Here is a 17,798-nt window from a genome sequence, read left to right on the forward strand (position 1 = left end):
AGAGTAGCTGGGACTACAGGCATGTGCCACGACGCCCAGCTGATTTTTATATTTTAGTAGAGATGGGGTTTATCTCTTCATGATAAAAAGCAAGACAAACTTAGACCCTTACCTCACCCCATGCACAAAAATTAACTCAAAATAGGTCATGGACTTAATGTAAGTGCAAAACTATGAAATTTTAGAAGAAAACAAAATATTCAAGATCTTGGGCTAGGCAAAGATGTCTTAGATAGAACACAAAAAGCATGATCCATAATAGGAAAAACATCAATCAATTGGATTTGTGAAATTCAAAACTTTTGTCCTTCAATGACATTTTCAGAAAATGAAAAGATAAGCCATAGGTTGAGAGAATATGTTTGCAAATTACATATGTAATAAAGGACTTGTTTCCAGAATACTCACAAGGATGGAAACTTTGTTCCCTGCTGTGTCCTAAGCATCTATTGTAACTCTATTGAGCATCTAGAAGGTACTCGATAAATATTTCCCGATAAATGAATGAATATAGCATTAATACAGTTTGGAGAAGAATCTGTAAGGATTCTTAATAATGTCTTAGGAGGATAGAATACAATCTTGAGCATTTGTAGAATGTTTTTGAAGCACTTGTACCCCTACATTGACTCCTTTTTCACTGTTGATATCATTATATCCAAGCCACAGTTAAGAAAACAGAGCCATGGGGGAATTAACTTTTTGGCTATGGTCAAATGGCTGTTAAGTGGTAGAGCCAGAACCAGATCTTGAATTTCTAATTCTCCATCCAGTATGTCATGATTTCTACTGTTGGGGAAATATCTTCACTCCTGAGCTGATGATGCCTGGGACTATTGCCCTCCCACCTTCCGCGGTGTGAACGGTCGCCCTCCCACCTTCGGCGGTGTGAACGGTCGCCCTCCCACCTTCGGCGGTGTGAACGGTCGCCCTCCCACCTTCCGCGGTGTGAACGGTCGCCCTCCCACCTTCCGCGGTGTGAACGGTCGCCCTCCCACCTTCCGCGGTGTGAACGGTCGCCCTCCCACCTTCCGCGGTGTGAACTGTTGCCTTCTTACCTTCGGTGATGTGAAATTGCCAGATCTCAGGCTTGTGGGTTATTTTTCTTCAGAACTTCCTTCCTGAGATCTGATGGCAGACCTGCTTGTCTGATCCATGAAGAACATGTCAGGTGATAACTCAGGACTATTTTCACCATCTTTATTCTGAGGAGTTTGTCCTTCCAGGGCTTGTTTTCTACTTTTCCATCAGACTTTGGTATTTTTCACCTAATGTGGTTGACTGCCAACTGGAATCATGCTAGTAGTCTAAGTTCATTTTCACTTTTTTTCCCCCACTGTGTTCCCAGCATAGCTTTTTATTCTTTCTTCCTTTTTCCTTCCCCCTTTCCCATTTTTTTTTTTTAACAGAGTCTCGCTCTGTTGCCCAGGCTGGAGTGCAGTGGTGTGATCTCGACTCACTGCAACTTTTGCCTCTTGGGTTTAAGCAATTCTCTTGCCTCGGTCTCCTGAGTATCTGGGCTTACAGGTGCCCATCACCATGCCTGGCTAATTTTTGAATTTTTAGTAGTGACGGGGTTTCACCATGTTGGCCAGGCTGGTCTTGAATTCCTGACCTCAGGCGATCCACCCACCTTAGGCTCCCAAAGAGCTGGGATTACAGGCTGAGCCACCATGCCTGGCCCAGCTTTTTATTCTTGACTGTGAGCAGGTTGATACACAGGTTAACAGATGGAGCTGAAGATGGTACGATATGGGTACCAGTTACTATATGATGTCATCAGGAAGCCTATTCCAAGCATTGTGCCTTGGGCATCCTCAGAAAATAAAGATATTGCTTGAGACAGAGAGGAGGGCAGCACTGGGACATTTTGAACAAAAAGCTGGGGTCTAGGGGAACTGGTCTGTCAGCCTCACTCAGCTCTGCTGTTGTGTCTCAATTATTTCATGTTCCTTATTTTCTGCTTCCGAATTAAGTGAAGGGGAGGTTAGGGCAGATACAATTTCAGGTCTTCTCTGCTCTCTGAAATTGGGTTAGGGAGGCCAGCCAGAACTAATCAGGGCTTCTTGAATCTAGGTATAAAGTTTATCGCACTATTGATTTGCTTTGTTTTTACCCCTAGGTGTGCAAATCAGTTTTCAAACATCCCAGGCAGGAATGTAAAGGCTGAATGTTGGCAGCCGATTATGGCATAAACAAGTCTAGTGATAAAAGACTGAAGATTAAAAATGGAAGAGGTGGAGGCAAGGATTGAGAGCTGAATTTTGGTTTACTGTCTACATGCTGCACTGCCTGTGTCATGCTAAGCGGCGGCCATGACAGTAGCGGTTCTAAAACATACCTTGTATGGTATGTGCCAATCCTGGCCATCGTCAGTTGCTGTTTTCATCCCTGGCTCCGAATCGGCCAAGATTGGCTTGGGAGACCGGACAGGCAGCCTGTTAGAGCAGAATAAGTCCTAGAACTGGCCATGGGTTCTGGTGTGAGTTCTGCCGTGTACACGGTATGTGGGTCTCACCCCTCCTCCATCAGAGGAGCAGTTCTGAGCTAGGTGATATATAAATCTCTGTGCTGTGTGAGTAAGCATATGGGCAGCACCACCTTGTCAGGCCCAACAAGCATAATTTTGATGCACTGTGAGGCTCTAATGAGTACAGCAGTCATAATCATCATAAATAAACTGCCAGGGCTGCCGTGGATGTAAAATGCCCAGGCACATTCTACTAATTTGCTGATGGTAATCAGACAAGAGCTGCTGCTGTGGGAGGGAGCATCACACTTAGAGATGCTTCCTAAAAGTGCCTGAAATGCGAACTTGGAAGCCTGGGGCTTAAAGGAATCTTAAAGGTCATCCATTCCAGTTTCTTTTTATCTCAAGCTGAAATCTGCATCCCCATGGCTGCTATCAATTGATGTGCAGACAACAACACTTGGATGTCTTACAGACAAGATTTTCTATTTTTAATCTCTGGAGGGAGCTAAGAATAGTATGTACAGGATCCATGTTCCTTATGTCTCCTTATGAGGAAATCCTGGTTTTCTGTAGGCTGGTTAGCTGTGAGATTATTTCCTTAAAAGGTGATAAGAATTGATTGTGCTACAGTTTGATCAGTATCTTATGTCAGAAGAGAACCCCCGTTTCTATCTGTGGGTATTTAATTTATGCATTTATGTACAACATTCAGTGTATTAACTACTTTTGAGCCTTTTCTATCTGCAGTATACGATGCCAAGTGCCAGAGCAGACAGAAGCATTGGTGCCTTATTGCAAGCATGTCATCCATTGCTTCACTCAACGACATTTATTGTTGCTGGCAGGCTCTGGTTCTTGCCCTTATGAAGTTTTTGGTCTATTGAGGGAGAGAATGATTGCTGAGGTAACAATCACACTGCATTGAAATTATTCCCCTCCCTTTAGACTCTAACCTCCTTGGTTATGTGCTGTGCATTACCGAATTTCCAGTATTTAGCACAGAACAGGCACATAGTAAATAATTAAATGAGTCTGTGGTTGAATATATGAAGGAAAAAGCATAGACTTTGGTGTCTGCTCTGAGCTAGACCCTGACTCAGCATTTACTAGCCATGAGACTGGGAATAAAGATACAAATCTTCATAAAATAGAACCTATTTCACAGGGTGGTTGTGAGGATTAAACATTGATAATACACAGAGTGCTTGGGTCAGTGGTTGGCACATACTTGTATGAAAACAATTGGGTATTCCTTTCCTAGTATAGCTCCTTAAGATGCCTTTTGCATCTGTATAAGAAAACTAAATGAGACTGTGTTTCTGAGTTCATTGGATGGCTAGTGTTTTGAAATTAAAGATGGCCCCACTCCTGAACCTTTTTGAAGGAGCCTGAATTAAGTTTACCATGGTAAAGAGAAAATCTGTACCTACATTTCAAAATCACTGATGGAGTAAATTTCAAACATTCTCATCACAAAGAAATGTAAAATATTTGAGGTGATGGATATGTTAATTAGATTGATTTAATTCTACATTATATTCAGAAATCATAGCATTGGCCGGGCGCGGTGGCTCGAGCCTGTAATCCCAGCACTTTGGGAGGCCGAGGCGGGTGGATCACGAGGTCAAGAGATCGAGACCATCCTGGTCAACATGGTGAAACCCCCTCTCTACTAAAAAGAAAAAAAATTAGCTGGGCATGGTGGCGCATGCCTGTAATCCCAGCTACTCAGGAGGCTGAGGCAGGAGAATTGCCTGAACCCAGGAGGCGGAGGTTGCGGTGAGCTGAGATCGTGCCATTGCACTCCAGCCTGGGTAACAAGAGCGAAACTCCATCTCAAAAAAAAAAAAAAAAAAAAGAAATCATAGCATCATTTTGTACCACATAAATCTGTACAACTATGGTTTGTCAATATATAATAATAATGATAACGAAAGAATAAACTCATGATCCTGAGACAGCTGCAAAAACCCACAAATTCTGGTAACATGAGGCTATGCCTTGGTTGGGTAGACCACAGTTTTCTTTCGGATAGAACCATTTTTTCACATGATACTTAAAATTATCACTAAGGTAATGATGAAATAACTGTATTATTTTTAAAATGCCACAAGTTTAAATAAGCTTATAGTTTTAAATATGTTTGGTTTGTTTCCTTCTAATGGGAATGGGATGAAAGGCATAATGGGAATGGGATGAAAGGTATATACATTCTTTAAGCCAAACCTTTAGCATCATATTAAATATGTTGCCTGACTTATTGGTAGTGAAATTGGTAAGATTAAGATAATGGCTCTTATGAATAGCAGCGTTATGGACCACTTCATTCTTCACCCAGTAAGGTGGCTATCATTTTTTGTTTGTTTGTTTGTTTGTTTGTTTGTTTTTGAGATGGAGTCTCCATCTGTTGCCCAGGCTGGAGTGCAGTGGTGCAATCTTGGCTCATTGCAACCTCTGCCTCCTGAGTTGAGCTGATTCTCCTGCCTCAGACTCCCTGAGTAGCTGGAACTACAGGCATGCGCCACCATGCCCTGCTAATTTTTTTTTTTTTTTTTTTTTGTATTTTTAGTAGAGACAGGGTTTCACCACATTGGCCAGCCTGGTCTCAGACGCTTGACCTCAGGTGATCTGCCTGCCTCGGCTTCCCAAAGTGCTAGGATTACAGGCATGAGCTACCGCACCTGGCCTGCTATCATTGGTTTTATCATGTAGTCTCAATTTTCATTTCATATATGCTTACTCATTCACAGCTCAAAAACAAAATATATAAAGAAAAGCTAATTAGAGTTACAGAAATTAGATTCTGATTAGGATACATTGTTAATTTCTCTCTATATACAAAAAATATGAACTTGCTTGTTTTTCTGTAGCAAGGAGTGTGCTTACCATTTTATCTTTCGTGCTTTAAATGTTGAAATCTTAAACTCACAGAAATTTTAGGAGAAACATTTCAGTATATGTAAGTTTTTCCTCCTGAATTATTTGAGATGAGGTAGTGGGTATGATACATCATCACCCTAAATACTTCAGTGTATGCTTCTAAGGACATCTTACTATGTATTAGGTTAGTGGAAAAGTAACTGTGGTTTTTGTCATTATTTTAATGGCAAAGACCACATGCAATTACTTTTGCACCAACTGAATAACTGCAGTATGCAGATTTGAATATCCCTTACTTGAAATGCTTGGGACCAGAAATAAGTATTGTAGATTTTGGGCTTTGTAGATTTTGGAATATCTTTATTAATACTAGTTGAGCAGCTCAAATTTAAAAATCCAAAATCTGAACGTGCTCCCATGACCATTTTTATGAGTGTCTCATTGATGCTCAGAAAGTTTTAGATTTTGGAGCATTTCAGATTTTAGATTTTTGGATTTGGGATACTCAGCCTGAGTAACCAAACTCAGGAAGTTAACCTTGATGTATTCCTAACATTTATTCCTCAAAACCAAGGTGCTGTTCCCTGGTTGGGGGTGGGGGGTCTTCTGGCTAATGGAGACTTTCTGGGTTCAGGTGTTAGTTTTACCCCTAACTAACAGTCACTTAACCTTTCTATGATTCCGTTTCTTCCTTGCCAGTGCGGATGATAATAGTATCTATTTACCTCCTAGCATTATTGCAGAAATAGTTGTGTATATGTGTGTAGAATAGAAGAGTGCCTGGCACATGCTGGACACTGTGTATATGTTGGCTTTTACTATTAACACCCTCCCTTCTCCACTCTGTGTGCACTGTACTGTGCCTGCATGGTGAAAAACTATAACCCTTTATTCTCCCTTAGTCTCGCCCTTTTTTCTCACACGATCCAAGGAAGGTGAGAGGCAGCATTAAGTGAAAGCTTGTGTATATTCTGCCCATATCTTGTAGCCATTGCAAAGGCTCTTATATTTAAAGGTGATTTTTTAAAAGCCTGCTCTTTGACCCACCTCTGGAGCTAGAATTAGTTCTTAGATGCAATCGTGCTTTCATGCCTTGGGTGTCTACATAGGATTGCCATTGAGAAGTATTTTCAAAGCCCTAAGATGTGCTTTTGCAGTGGAAATCTTTAAGAGCCGTAAGAATGGATAATTTCCTGGCTATTAGTTGAATAAGAAAGGTAAGTTTTGCCTTTCAGAGATTGTTATATTTTATGATGCAAAGATGGTTTTGAATATATTTAGTTTTAAAATATTCAGTAGGTGGTGTACTAAAGCTTAGTATTCTTAGCCAGGCCTCATATTACAAGTAGGGGAGGAGATGGGAGGGAGACTTGGTTGGCTGGCCACCCTTTCTATGAGGAAGGGCACCTGGATGGAAAGAAATGAATTCACTACCGCATCATTCCCTGGAGGCCAAGGCCAGGTTGAATGAGAATGGTGGTGTTGACATGAGTTGGGTTAACATTATTTTTTGAAACCAATAGCCATCCAGACACAAAAGGACAAAAACTATATGATTCCGCTTGTGTGAACTTACATCACTCTCCGGAGCCTGGCTGGCTGAGACCGAGAAGGTAGGCAGCACCTAAGGAGAAGCAGCAGGTGGCTTCCCTGGAGCAGGACAGCCTTGTTGGGAGAAGCAGAAATGAGGTGGAAGCGGGAAGACATCAGCTTTTAACATGAACAGTCATTTTCAGTTCGTAATGCAAGACAGTGAGAAACCTGGTTTTAGTGGGGTGCCTGGGAATAGCAAGCAATTCATGTATTTTCGGGTTCAATTAGATTTCCAGCTTTGGAGCTTTGTCTTCTACTGGCTGTGAACTCTGGAGTACCAATACCTGCCTCGCCGGCATGTATGTGTGAGCACCAAACGTGGTGCTTGCCACATTCTAAACAATAAATCTAATTTCTCATTAGGTTTTTCCATTACTCTTTCAGTGCCTTCCTCCTGCCCCACCGCTATACTGCGGATCTCTGCAATTTCTTCCATGTCTGCTTTGTCCTGTGATTCCTGGAATAGAGTCTATTGCTTTCTGTCACTAGTGTAATTGAAAAGGCTCAACAAGCTTAGGATGAATGAAGGAAGCTGAAATCTTTGTTTTAATCTGCATATACTTCTACCTCTCATATTATAGATCTGGCAACCTTAAAATTGCTATTGTGGTGTGGATATTTATTTTTGGCACTAAGCTAAGTAGTCTTGGTTTTGGCTGAGAAGAGGGATAATATCTATTTTTTTAAAATCTGTATTAAATATAATTTTAGGCAGAACTAAACATCTTATCCAGCTCAGTGTAAAATCAAATGCAACACATCAGCTCTCCCTGCAGGTAGATCTCTCTTGAGAGAAGAGTTCTGTACAGAAGACTTATGAATAAATGAAAGTTTTGTATCTCTAATCCTGTTTTTCCTGAATTATGTAATTACTTTAGGTCTGTAGTAAATGAGGTCTGTCATGTTTTGGCTTTGAGTTTCTTTATTCTCACCTACGCTGTGTCCATAGTCTGTAAACAGGTACTTAAGTACATAAAAGAAACTTGTCATTTAAAAGTATCCCACAGAGAATCCTATTAAAATGTTAGTCAGGTGGCATGAGGTACCAAGTGTGATAGGATGCTCCAGGAATGAGTTGGGTAGAGCTGGAAGCTAGGGACAGGCAGGGTCTGGATAGGCAGACCCCCCTCAGGATTGAATTCCTGTGTTCATTACCCCTTGTCTGAAAGGGACAGAATTAACTCAGGCTCTACTCAGTCCATTTGCCAACCCAAGAGGTGAGACGGTGGGTGGGATGCAACCACTGACCTTGAGGTGTTAGAAGCAATGATTCTGCCTGGGGGACTTTATCATCATGATTCTGGCCACCTGGTCTTTTTACTCACAGTCCAATCCAAAGGGAGAGAAGGGCACTGGCTACATAATCAGAGGTTCAGGAGGAACAAGCATGCTAGTTAGAGAAACCAAGGCAGTGTCATTGATAGGGACTGCATCAGTTTGGTGGTATAAAGGAAAGACTGTGACTTAAAGCATCTGCTATAGCCCAGCGCGTATGGGATGCCTGGTGTGAGGCTCAAGCACAAGGGCAGGCTCCCCAGCTAGTGCATGGGACTGCAGCTTTTCCAGTCCCCTGCTCAGCAGAGACCCAGAGATGGGACAGGGTTGTTCTCTCAGGTGGAAAGGTCTGGGGACTAGAGCTAGGTGGGTCTTGGAAGGCCAAGGTTGACACTCCACTCACTGCCACACCAGCCTTTCCCCACCACCTTCCCTTGCCTTCTTCCCTTTGGCTAGTGTGGTGTTGTGCTTTTAAAACATGTTTTGGGCTGAGTGCGGTTGCTCACACCTGTAATCCCAGCACTTTGGGAGGCTGAGGTAGGAGGACTGCTCGAGCCCAGGAGTTTGAGACCACGGTGGGCAACATAGATCATATCTCTACTAAAAAACTGAAAGTTAGCCAGGCATGGTGGTACAGACCTGTAGTCACAGCTACTCTGGGGACTGAGGTGGGAGGATTGTTTTAACCCAGTAGGTTGTGGCTGCAGTGAGTGTGATTGCACCGCTATACTTCAGCTTGGGTGACAAAGCAAGAGTTTGTCTCAAAAAAAAAAAAAAAAAAAAAAAAAAACAGCCGGGCGCGGTGGCTCAAGCCTGTGGCTCAAGCTGGGAGGCCAAAGTGCTGGCCTCCCAGCACTTTGGGAGGCCAAGGCGGGTGGATCACGAGGTCGAAAGATCGAGACCATCCTGGTCAACATGGTGAAACCCCGTCTCTACTAAAAATACAAAAAAACTAGCTGGGCGTGGTGGTGCATGCCTGTAATCCCAGCTACTTAGGAGGCTGAGGCAGGAGAATTGCCTGAGCCCAGGAGGCGGAGGTTGCGGTGAGCCGAGATCGCGCCATTGCACTCCACCCTGGGTAACGAGCGAAACTCCGTCTCAAAACAAAACAAAACAAAACAAAACAAACAAACAAAAAAAAACAAAAAAAATGTGTGTATATGTGACTACACAGACATATAAATGTATTTTAAATATACGTAAAATATATATTTTAAGTAAGTGAACATCTGAGACATGAATATTACAAAAGGGTTCACCTATTGGAAAAGTGGAAGGTACCTGGGAGATCCACTGTCATGGCCTTTATTTTTAGAGAGAGCTGCTACTTGCTGAGACAGTTACGCTACCAGAGAGCAGTGTTTCTGTGCTATTCTCTCCTGGAGGGCTTGTTAAGTTTAATTTCTGGGCTCTATCCCCAGAATTTCTAAATTAGTATGTCTGAGGTGGTGCCTGAGAAGCTGCAATTCCAACAAGTTCCCAGGAATGCTGCTGCTCCAGCGGCCATGTCTTGAGAACTACTGCGGTAGAGCAATCTGTTTCTTAGTCATGCTGTGAATCTAAATTGCATATCTATAGTCCATGTCTAGTCTACCATTAATAAAAATACCTTTTATTGATATGCTTGTCTGTGTCTCCTTTGAACAGGTATTTTGATGTTGGCCTGCATAATTTCCTGATCAGGTAAGCCAATAATTTTTGCTTTAGATAACATCGAATAGCATAGCTATTATGAGAAATGGAAATGGAAAATAAATTGTTAAATATCTTGATAAATAATGGCACTTGTGTAGAAATACTTGTCAAGAAAACATTGCTAATGCTATGGTTTTTTGCGTCTCCCAGAAGCACACATGATTAAACAATTAAAGAAATCGATGTGTAAAGAGGCTTATTTCTAAAGTGATAGTTACCCAAGATCTTGGACAAACATAATTCCCATTCCTAGGCTGCTGGAAACACTAATTGAAAAATTAGGAGTGCCAGCTTCTATTCAGACATTAAACAGCCCCTTTAACCAATTTTCCCTCCCCTGAATTTAATCTTTTTAAGTGAAATCTTCCAGTTGCTTTATAGTTGTGAAGATACAACCTTGTTCATAATCAAAAGAGATTACAGATGGCAGTTCATATCTTAGTTTATTGGTTATTTTTGCAAGAGTTGGCTTATGGGGACATATTAATTTCAAGTAGCTATTAAATCAAAGGTTAAATGGAAATATGTCAGCATTAATATGCTGATATAATTTTAAGAATCTGCATGATTTTTTTTGCTATCAACTTTGCTGTATTTTCTAAATGTATTAATATTGAGCATGTATTACTCTAATAAGGGTGAATAATGATCATTAAAAATGCTTGTCAAAAATATTTAGGGAAGCGGAAGGTTGCTAAAAGACTGCGAGCTAAAGAAGACAAGGAAACCAGAAATTATCTAGAATGATTTGCTTTCTGAAAGTAGGTATCTCTAAATGCTAGTTAATTCTAGTAGCCTGATAATGAGCAGTCTGTAGACTCAGTGTGATTTTGGGTGAGTGTGATTTTGGGTGGTTCCATTTTCTGCAATGCATGGCCATCTCCCTATTGCTAAGATGCTCTTTGAGAGGAAGGGTACATCACTGACATCACCTTTATCTCCCCCGAAAACCACATGTCTTCCGCACTGGATGTGGTGGTGTTGTGAGTGAGGCCATGCATACTTTGCCCTCTTTTCCAAGGCCTCATCCAAGGCTACACAGTGAAACCTCCTTGGCCTCCCCCATACTCAAGGAGTACGGATGATCCTGGCTTTCTCCAGAATCCAGGCACAGATACTAGTGTGTGAACTGCTATTCTCGATGCAGCAAGGGTAAATACATTTTAGCAGGAAGGACAAAGGACTGGCAGTCATGGGAAGAGAAGGCATGAGCATTCCACAGCTGAACTGATCCAAAGAATCTGTCTGGATATATGCATACTTCAGTGAGCAGTTTGAGTTTTTTATTTGATATCTTTGGTGCTTTGTACAACTCCCACCGTACTGTTTCCTCAATGCCTTGCAGTGGATGCAAGTTTGTCGTCTTCTTATCTTCTCTAGTACATTTCTTGAGGTCAGGGATCATGTCTTAGTCACCTATCAATGATGAGATTCAGAAACCTGTATAGGATCAACCTTCAAAAAGCATTAGTGCTAGAAGGGAATGAATGAGATGAGACAGAAAGGACAAGGAGGGTGAGGCGGGTTGAGAAGAAGCTGTACAGTCACTTATTGAGCAAATAACTATGAAGCCTACCATGTGCCACTTACTTGAATATGTCTGGGAATGCTGTCACTTGCAGAAACAGACCTTTGACTTGAAGCTTCCCTTGCCAGGCTCGTAGTCAAAGTAAACGGTGATCTGCCTCAGGGATCCCTCCTTTCTTTCCTTCTTCTGGACTCCAACCATTCCTCCTATGTTGAGTCTGGAGAAAGGAGAGGGAGTGGTCAAGTAGCTCTAATGTAACTGGAGCTGGGATCCCCTTGCCCTGGCAGGAGACCCTTTTGGGGGGGAGGTGCTGGAAGATGCGTCATCTGGTCACCTTAACCAGTGTTCTGTGAAGCGAGCAGAACTGGGCCAGTAAGGCTTCTCTCTACCCTGCCATCTTCTGTATTTCCTTTCCCTCACTCGGGTAGGGGGCACAGAGCAAATCAGTGGGTTTATCTCTTGTCCAACTGGGGAATGAGAGGTTGGTTTTGCAGGCATCCCTTGCCTCTGGGAGTAGGTCTCTTCCTCTCCCATCACGTGGTGGCACGCCCCAGTAAGCAAGCAACTTAATAACTTCCAGGAGTCTCTTCCTCTTTCCTCTTCCCAGCTTGGGAGTAAAGGGTAGAGGTGGTGAAGATGGGGGCTGGGAGCAGAGTCAGTTCTCCATTTCTTAGTAATCCCGGAATGGGGTGGATCTCAGCTCCTTATCTGCAGCTCTCTTTAGAAAGTGGGTACTTTCAGCCAGGCACAGTGGCTCATGCCTGTAATCTCAGCACTTAGCAAGGCCAAGGTGGGCAGATCACTTGAAGCTGTGAGTTCAAGACTACGCTGGTCAATTTGAAAAAAGTCTCACCTCTACTAAAAATACAAAAATGAGCCGGGTGTGGTGACACATGCCCATAATCCTGTCTAGTCAGGAGGATCACTGGAAGCCAGGAGGCCAAAGCTGCAGTGAGCCGAGATGGGGCCACTGCACTCCAGCCTGGGCAACAGAGTAAGACTCTGTCTTGAAAGGAAAAAAAAAAAAAAGTAAAAGGTATTTTCTGCTCCCAGCTTAGAAGGGAAGGTCAAACCTGATGGGACCCGGCACCATTTATGACTGGATACCTTAGTGAGAACTATTTAATTGGGACAATGACCCTGAAGCTAGGTCGAAGAGGGTGGAGGCTTGATGGGGTGCGCAGTGAGGAAATGGCAGCAACAGTTCCTTTAAGACGATGAGCTGTGAAGGGGAGGAAAGAAAGCTAGGGCAGCTGGTGGAGAGGGTGGGCAGAGTGGGTATTTTTTTCGTTTTAATGGGATGGACTCTTGTATTTAGCCACCAGTAGGTCTTAAGTGTCCTCTAGACTTAGAAAAAGCAGTTTCATTTAGGTGGAGAGAAGTAGAGTCTGATTGCTAGGGGGAGTGAGTGGTTCCATAGTAACTTCAGACAGCAATGGCATTTTCTTGTAAATAAATCATCAGAGAAAACCTTAGAGGGTTGGAAGAGTGAGAGAGATGATACTTAAGGAATCCTTCTCACTCTGTAACAGCCAAGAGAAGAAAATATACTTTCCTTTGTGAAAGAGGAAATGTAGGAGAAATTGCCATAGGTTTTTTTCCCCCTAAGATTAACTACATTTATTAGCTCCAGCAAGCTCTTAACATGCAGTTTGGTTTGTCAGGCTGTACTGAATGCTTAGCGTTTGGCATTAAAAAAAGCTGCAGGATGCCTGAAATTAATCAGCTGCATCTTTTAAATTGATGGAAGTCATGTCGACTTCTCTGGAATGACGTAAATTTCCGCAAAGCCAAGAGCCCTATCTTAGATCTCAGACTAGGCAATTGCAAGGAGGGACATGCTTCCTTTTAAGCCTTGGAGTGTTCCCCTGCGCCATGGGGGCAGGAAGGAGCTGTCACATGTAATGAAATGTGGGCATTTTTGGTATTAGTGTTTTGTGATGACTGTGGGAAAATTCAGTGAGCTCAGTTCTGCTTCTTATAGAAATCATGGAAACAGCAATCATAGCTTACCTCTGAATAGCCTCAGAAGAATCCTACTGGCTGGAGTTCTTAATGCGACACTGCACAAGAAAAAGGAAAAAGGTGACCAACCTTGTGAAAGAGAATACGGAATAAAAATCTGTTTTATTATAGGTAACAGGGTGGCTTGTTTAAATTTAGCTTAGTTTAGCTACGGTAAGAAAGCAAAAAAGTGATTTTTGGTTTGACTCTTGCTGACTGAGGCATTTTTCTTTTCTTTATCTATCTTCTTTTATTTTTGAATAGATGTGGGGTTTTGCCATGTTTCCCAGACTGGGTCTTGAACTTGTGAGCTCAAGCGATCCTCCCACCTTGGCCTCCCACAGTGCTGGGATTACAGGCGTGAGCTACTGCACTTGGCCAGCATTTTCCTTGTTACCCAGAATGGTAGCTAGCACTGTCTCTTTTAAGACAAAGGTGTACATGTGGTCTCACTTACATGTGGAATCTAAAAAAACTGAACTCTTAGAAAAACAGTAGAATGATAGCTACCAAGGTCTGGGAGTGGGAACTCAGAAAATGTCAAGGAATACAAAATTTCAGTGAGACAAGAGAAGTAAGTTGATGAGCTCTATTGTACAATATTGACAATAGCTAATGATAGATTCTTGAAAACTTCTGAGAGGAGATTTTGGGTTTTCTCACCACAAAGGTAAGTATATGAAGAAATGCATGTGTTAAATAGCTTGATTTATCCATTTCACAGTGTAAACATATTTCAAAACATGTTGTACACAAATACATATAATTTTTGCCAGTTAAAAAATATTTTTAAAAATATGAACAATACTTGTTTTGTTGCCTCCTCCACCTCTGGCTGCACCTGTCTGGGCTCCTCAGGTAGGGCAGTGGTTTTCAGTGGAGCAGGGTAATGTCATGACTGAAAAAAATTGACACCTTGTGTTTGTATTTATGGGGTACAATTTGATGTTTTGATGTATACATGTTTTGCAATGATCACATCAGGGTAGTTAGCATATATGTCATCTTATGCATTTATCAGTTGTGGTGAGAACATCCAAAAGCCTGTCTTCTAACTGTTTTGTAATATGCAATACTTTACTGTTAACCATTGTCACCCTACTGTGCAATTGAACACCAGAAGTTACTCTTCCTAATTGTCACTTCGTGCTCCTTGACCAGCCTCTTCTCAACTTCCTCACTCCACCCAGTCTCTGGTAACTCCTGTGTTACTCTCTGCAACTGTGTTAGGAATTTTCTTTTTAAGATTTCATGTATCAGTGAGATCATGTGGTATTTGTCTTTCTCTGTTCAGTCTTTTCAGTTAACATGATGTCCTCCAGATCCATCCATGTCATCACGAATGATAGGATTTCATTCTTTTTTTTTTATGGCTGAATAGTATTCCATTGTGTTGCCAAAATCAAATAAAATGCACAGATGAATCTCTAGAATGTTGTATTTGGCCCTTAGCACAGTGACTCATGCCTGTAATCCCAGCACTTTGGGAGGCCCAATGGGGTAGATCACTTGAGGCCAGGAGTTCAAGACTGGCCTGGCCAGCATGATGAAACCCCATCTATACTGAAAATAAAAAAAATTAGATGGTTATGGTGACACATACCTATAATCCCAGCTACTTGGTAGGCTGAGGCATGAAAATAGCTTGAACCTGAGAGGTGGGGATTGCAGTGAGCTGAGATCATGGCACCGCACTCAAGCCTGGGTGACAGAGACTCTGTCTCAAAAACATTTTGTTTGGGAAGCGGGAAGTTTCAATTCAGGGCATACACACAGACCAGGTGCGCTTCAGTAGGTCCAGATGTCCAGAGAACAAATACAAAGTTGGGAGTTTTATTAGAAGGAGAAATGTTAGGTATTGTTTTGGAAGAAAGCTCATTGGCACTAGAGAAGCTTTCGAGAGACTGTAAGCTCTGATTGGTGAGTGATGATAGTAAATAAAACCAGTCTTAGAGTCTAGGCAGGTCACTTCAGCAGTTATTAGGTAAAACTGGTCTTAGGGTTACAGCAGGCTGTTTCAGCACCTGAGCTTGTGGAACATTTAACTCTTGGAGGAGGAGCTATGTGTCCCAGGTGCTTTTCTTCCCAGTCCCTCAACTTTGATTTAATTGGGTAGGACAAGAGTAACCCAATTTCTGTAATTTTCAGTGTGTATATGCCACATTTTCTTCATCTGTGCATACGTTGTTGGACACTTGGGATGATTTCATCTCTTGGCTATTGTCAACAGTGCTGCAGTAAACATGGCGATGCAGATATTTCTTCAGTGTACTGATTTTCTTTCCTTTGGATATATACCCAGTAGTGGGATTGCAGGATCATATGGTAGTTTGGTTTTTAATTTTTTGAGGAACCTCCATACTGTTTTCCAAAGTGGCTGTACTAATTTACGTTGCCCCCAACAGTGTGCAATGTAAAGGGTTCCTTTATCTGCATATCCTTGCCAACACTTTCGTTTACATTTTTTCTTTTTCTTTTTCTTTTTTTGTTTTTTTAGGCAGGGTCTCCCTCTGTCACCCAGGCTGGAGTGCAATGGCGTGACTGTGGCTTGCTGCAGCCTCCACCTCCTGAGCTCAAGCAGTCTGCCTACCTTAGCCTTCAGGTAGCTGGGATTACAGGCATGCACCACCATGCGCAGCTAATTTTTTTTTTTTTTTTTTAGAAACAGGGTCTTACTGTGTTGTCCAGGCTGCTTTTGAACTCCTGAGCTCAAGCAGTTCTCCTCGTTGGCCTCCCAAACGGATGGGATTACAGGTGTGAGCCACCACACTTGGCTTTTTTTTCTTCTTTTTTTTTTTTTTTAATCTTTTTGGTAATAGCTGTTCCAGCTGGGGTGAGGTGGTATCTCATTGTGGCTTTGATTTGCATTTCCCAGATGATAGGTAATGTTGAACATATTTTCATATGCCTGTTCATTTGTTTATCTTCTTTTAAGACGTGTCCATTGAGATATTCAGCTCATTTTGAAATTTTTTATTTTTTTGGCTGTCGAGTTATTTAAATTCTTTATATATTCTGAATATTAACCCTTTGTTAATTGTATAGTTTACAAATATTTTCTCCCATTTTGTAGATTGTCTCTTAACTCTAATTGTTTTGTTTGCTGTAAAAAAGCTTTTTAGTTTGATGTAATCTCATTTTTCTGTTTTTGCTTTTATTGGTTATGCTTTTAAGGTCACATCCTTTCCACAAAATCCTTGCCCAGTTCAATATCGTAAAATGTTTCCCATTTCCTTAGAGTAGTTTCATGACTTTAGATTTCACATTTAAGTCTTTAATCAATTTTGAGTTTATTTTTGTATTTGATGAGAAATGAGTCTAGTCTCATTCTTCTGTGTGTGTATATCCAATTTTCCCAGCACTGTTTATTGTCTTCTCCTGAATGTGTGTTCTTGCGGTTCTTTGTCAAAAATCAGTTGGCTGTAGATGTGTGGATTTATTTCTGGGCACTCTGTTCTGTTCCACTGATCTCTGTCTGTTTTTATGCCAGTACCACACTGATTTGGTTACATAGCTTTGTAGTATATTTTGAAGTCAGGTAGTGTGATGCCTCCAGCTTTGTTCTTTTTGCTCAGGATTGCTTTGGCTATTTGGGGGTCTTTTGTGGTTCCATATGGATTTTACGATTCTTGTTTTCTATTTCTGTGAAGGATGTCTTAGGTATTTTGATAGGGATAGCACTAAATCTGTAGATTGCTTTGGCTAGTACGGCCGTTTAAACAATACTAATTTTTTCAATCTGTGAACACAGGGTATGTTTTTATTTATTTGTGTCATCTTCAATTTCTTTCACCATTGTTTTGTAGTTTTTGGTACAAAGATCTTTTATGTTTTTGGTTAAGTTTATATCTATTTATCTTGTAGCTATTGTAAATATTTTATTGATTTCTTTTTCAGATAGTTTGCTCTTTGCATGTAGAAATGCTGTTGATTTCTGTATGTTGAGTTTGTGTTATGCAACCCTAATGAATTCATGTGCTAGATCTAACAGTTTTTTGGTGGTCTTTAAGGTTTTCTATATGTGAGATCATGTCATTTGCAAACAGGGGTTATTTGACTTTGTCCTTTCTAATTTGGTTGCCTTTTATTTCTTTTCTTTATCTAATTGCTCTGGCTAGGACTTCCAGTACTACGTTGAATAAGCATGGTGAAAGTGAGCATCCTTATCTTGTTCCTGATCATAGAGGAAAACCTTCCAGATTTCCCCTGTTCAATATAATGTTAGCTGTGGATTTGTCACATATGGCCTTTAATGTGTTGAAGTACGTAGCTTCTATAGCTAATTTGTTGAGAGTTTTTATCATGAAAGGATGTTGACTTTTGTCAAATGCTTTTTCTGCATATATTGAA

The 17,798-nt window shown here is 41.4% G+C and overlaps 1 protein-coding gene across 13 annotated transcripts in view; it reads left to right on the forward strand.

Moving 5' to 3' along the window:
• Positions 1-17,798, forward strand: part of HHAT (hedgehog acyltransferase) — a 351,381-nt gene that overhangs the window by 175,413 nt on the left and 158,170 nt on the right. For all 13 annotated transcript variants that reach the window (XR_012513537.1, XM_074385137.1, XM_074385142.1 and 10 more), the window contains one exon: positions 9,869-9,904. Coding sequence is in view for 12 of the 13 variants with exons in the window: in XM_074385137.1 (XP_074241238.1) it covers positions 9,869-9,904 (36 nt within the window). In the remaining variant the exon portion in view is untranslated. The remainder of the gene's footprint in view (positions 1-9,868; positions 9,905-17,798) is intronic.

The sequence above is a fragment of the Saimiri boliviensis genome, chromosome 14, assembly GCF_048565385.1.
Source record: "Saimiri boliviensis isolate mSaiBol1 chromosome 14, mSaiBol1.pri, whole genome shotgun sequence".
In the NCBI taxonomy this organism is placed as follows: Eukaryota; Metazoa; Chordata; class Mammalia; order Primates; family Cebidae; genus Saimiri; species Saimiri boliviensis.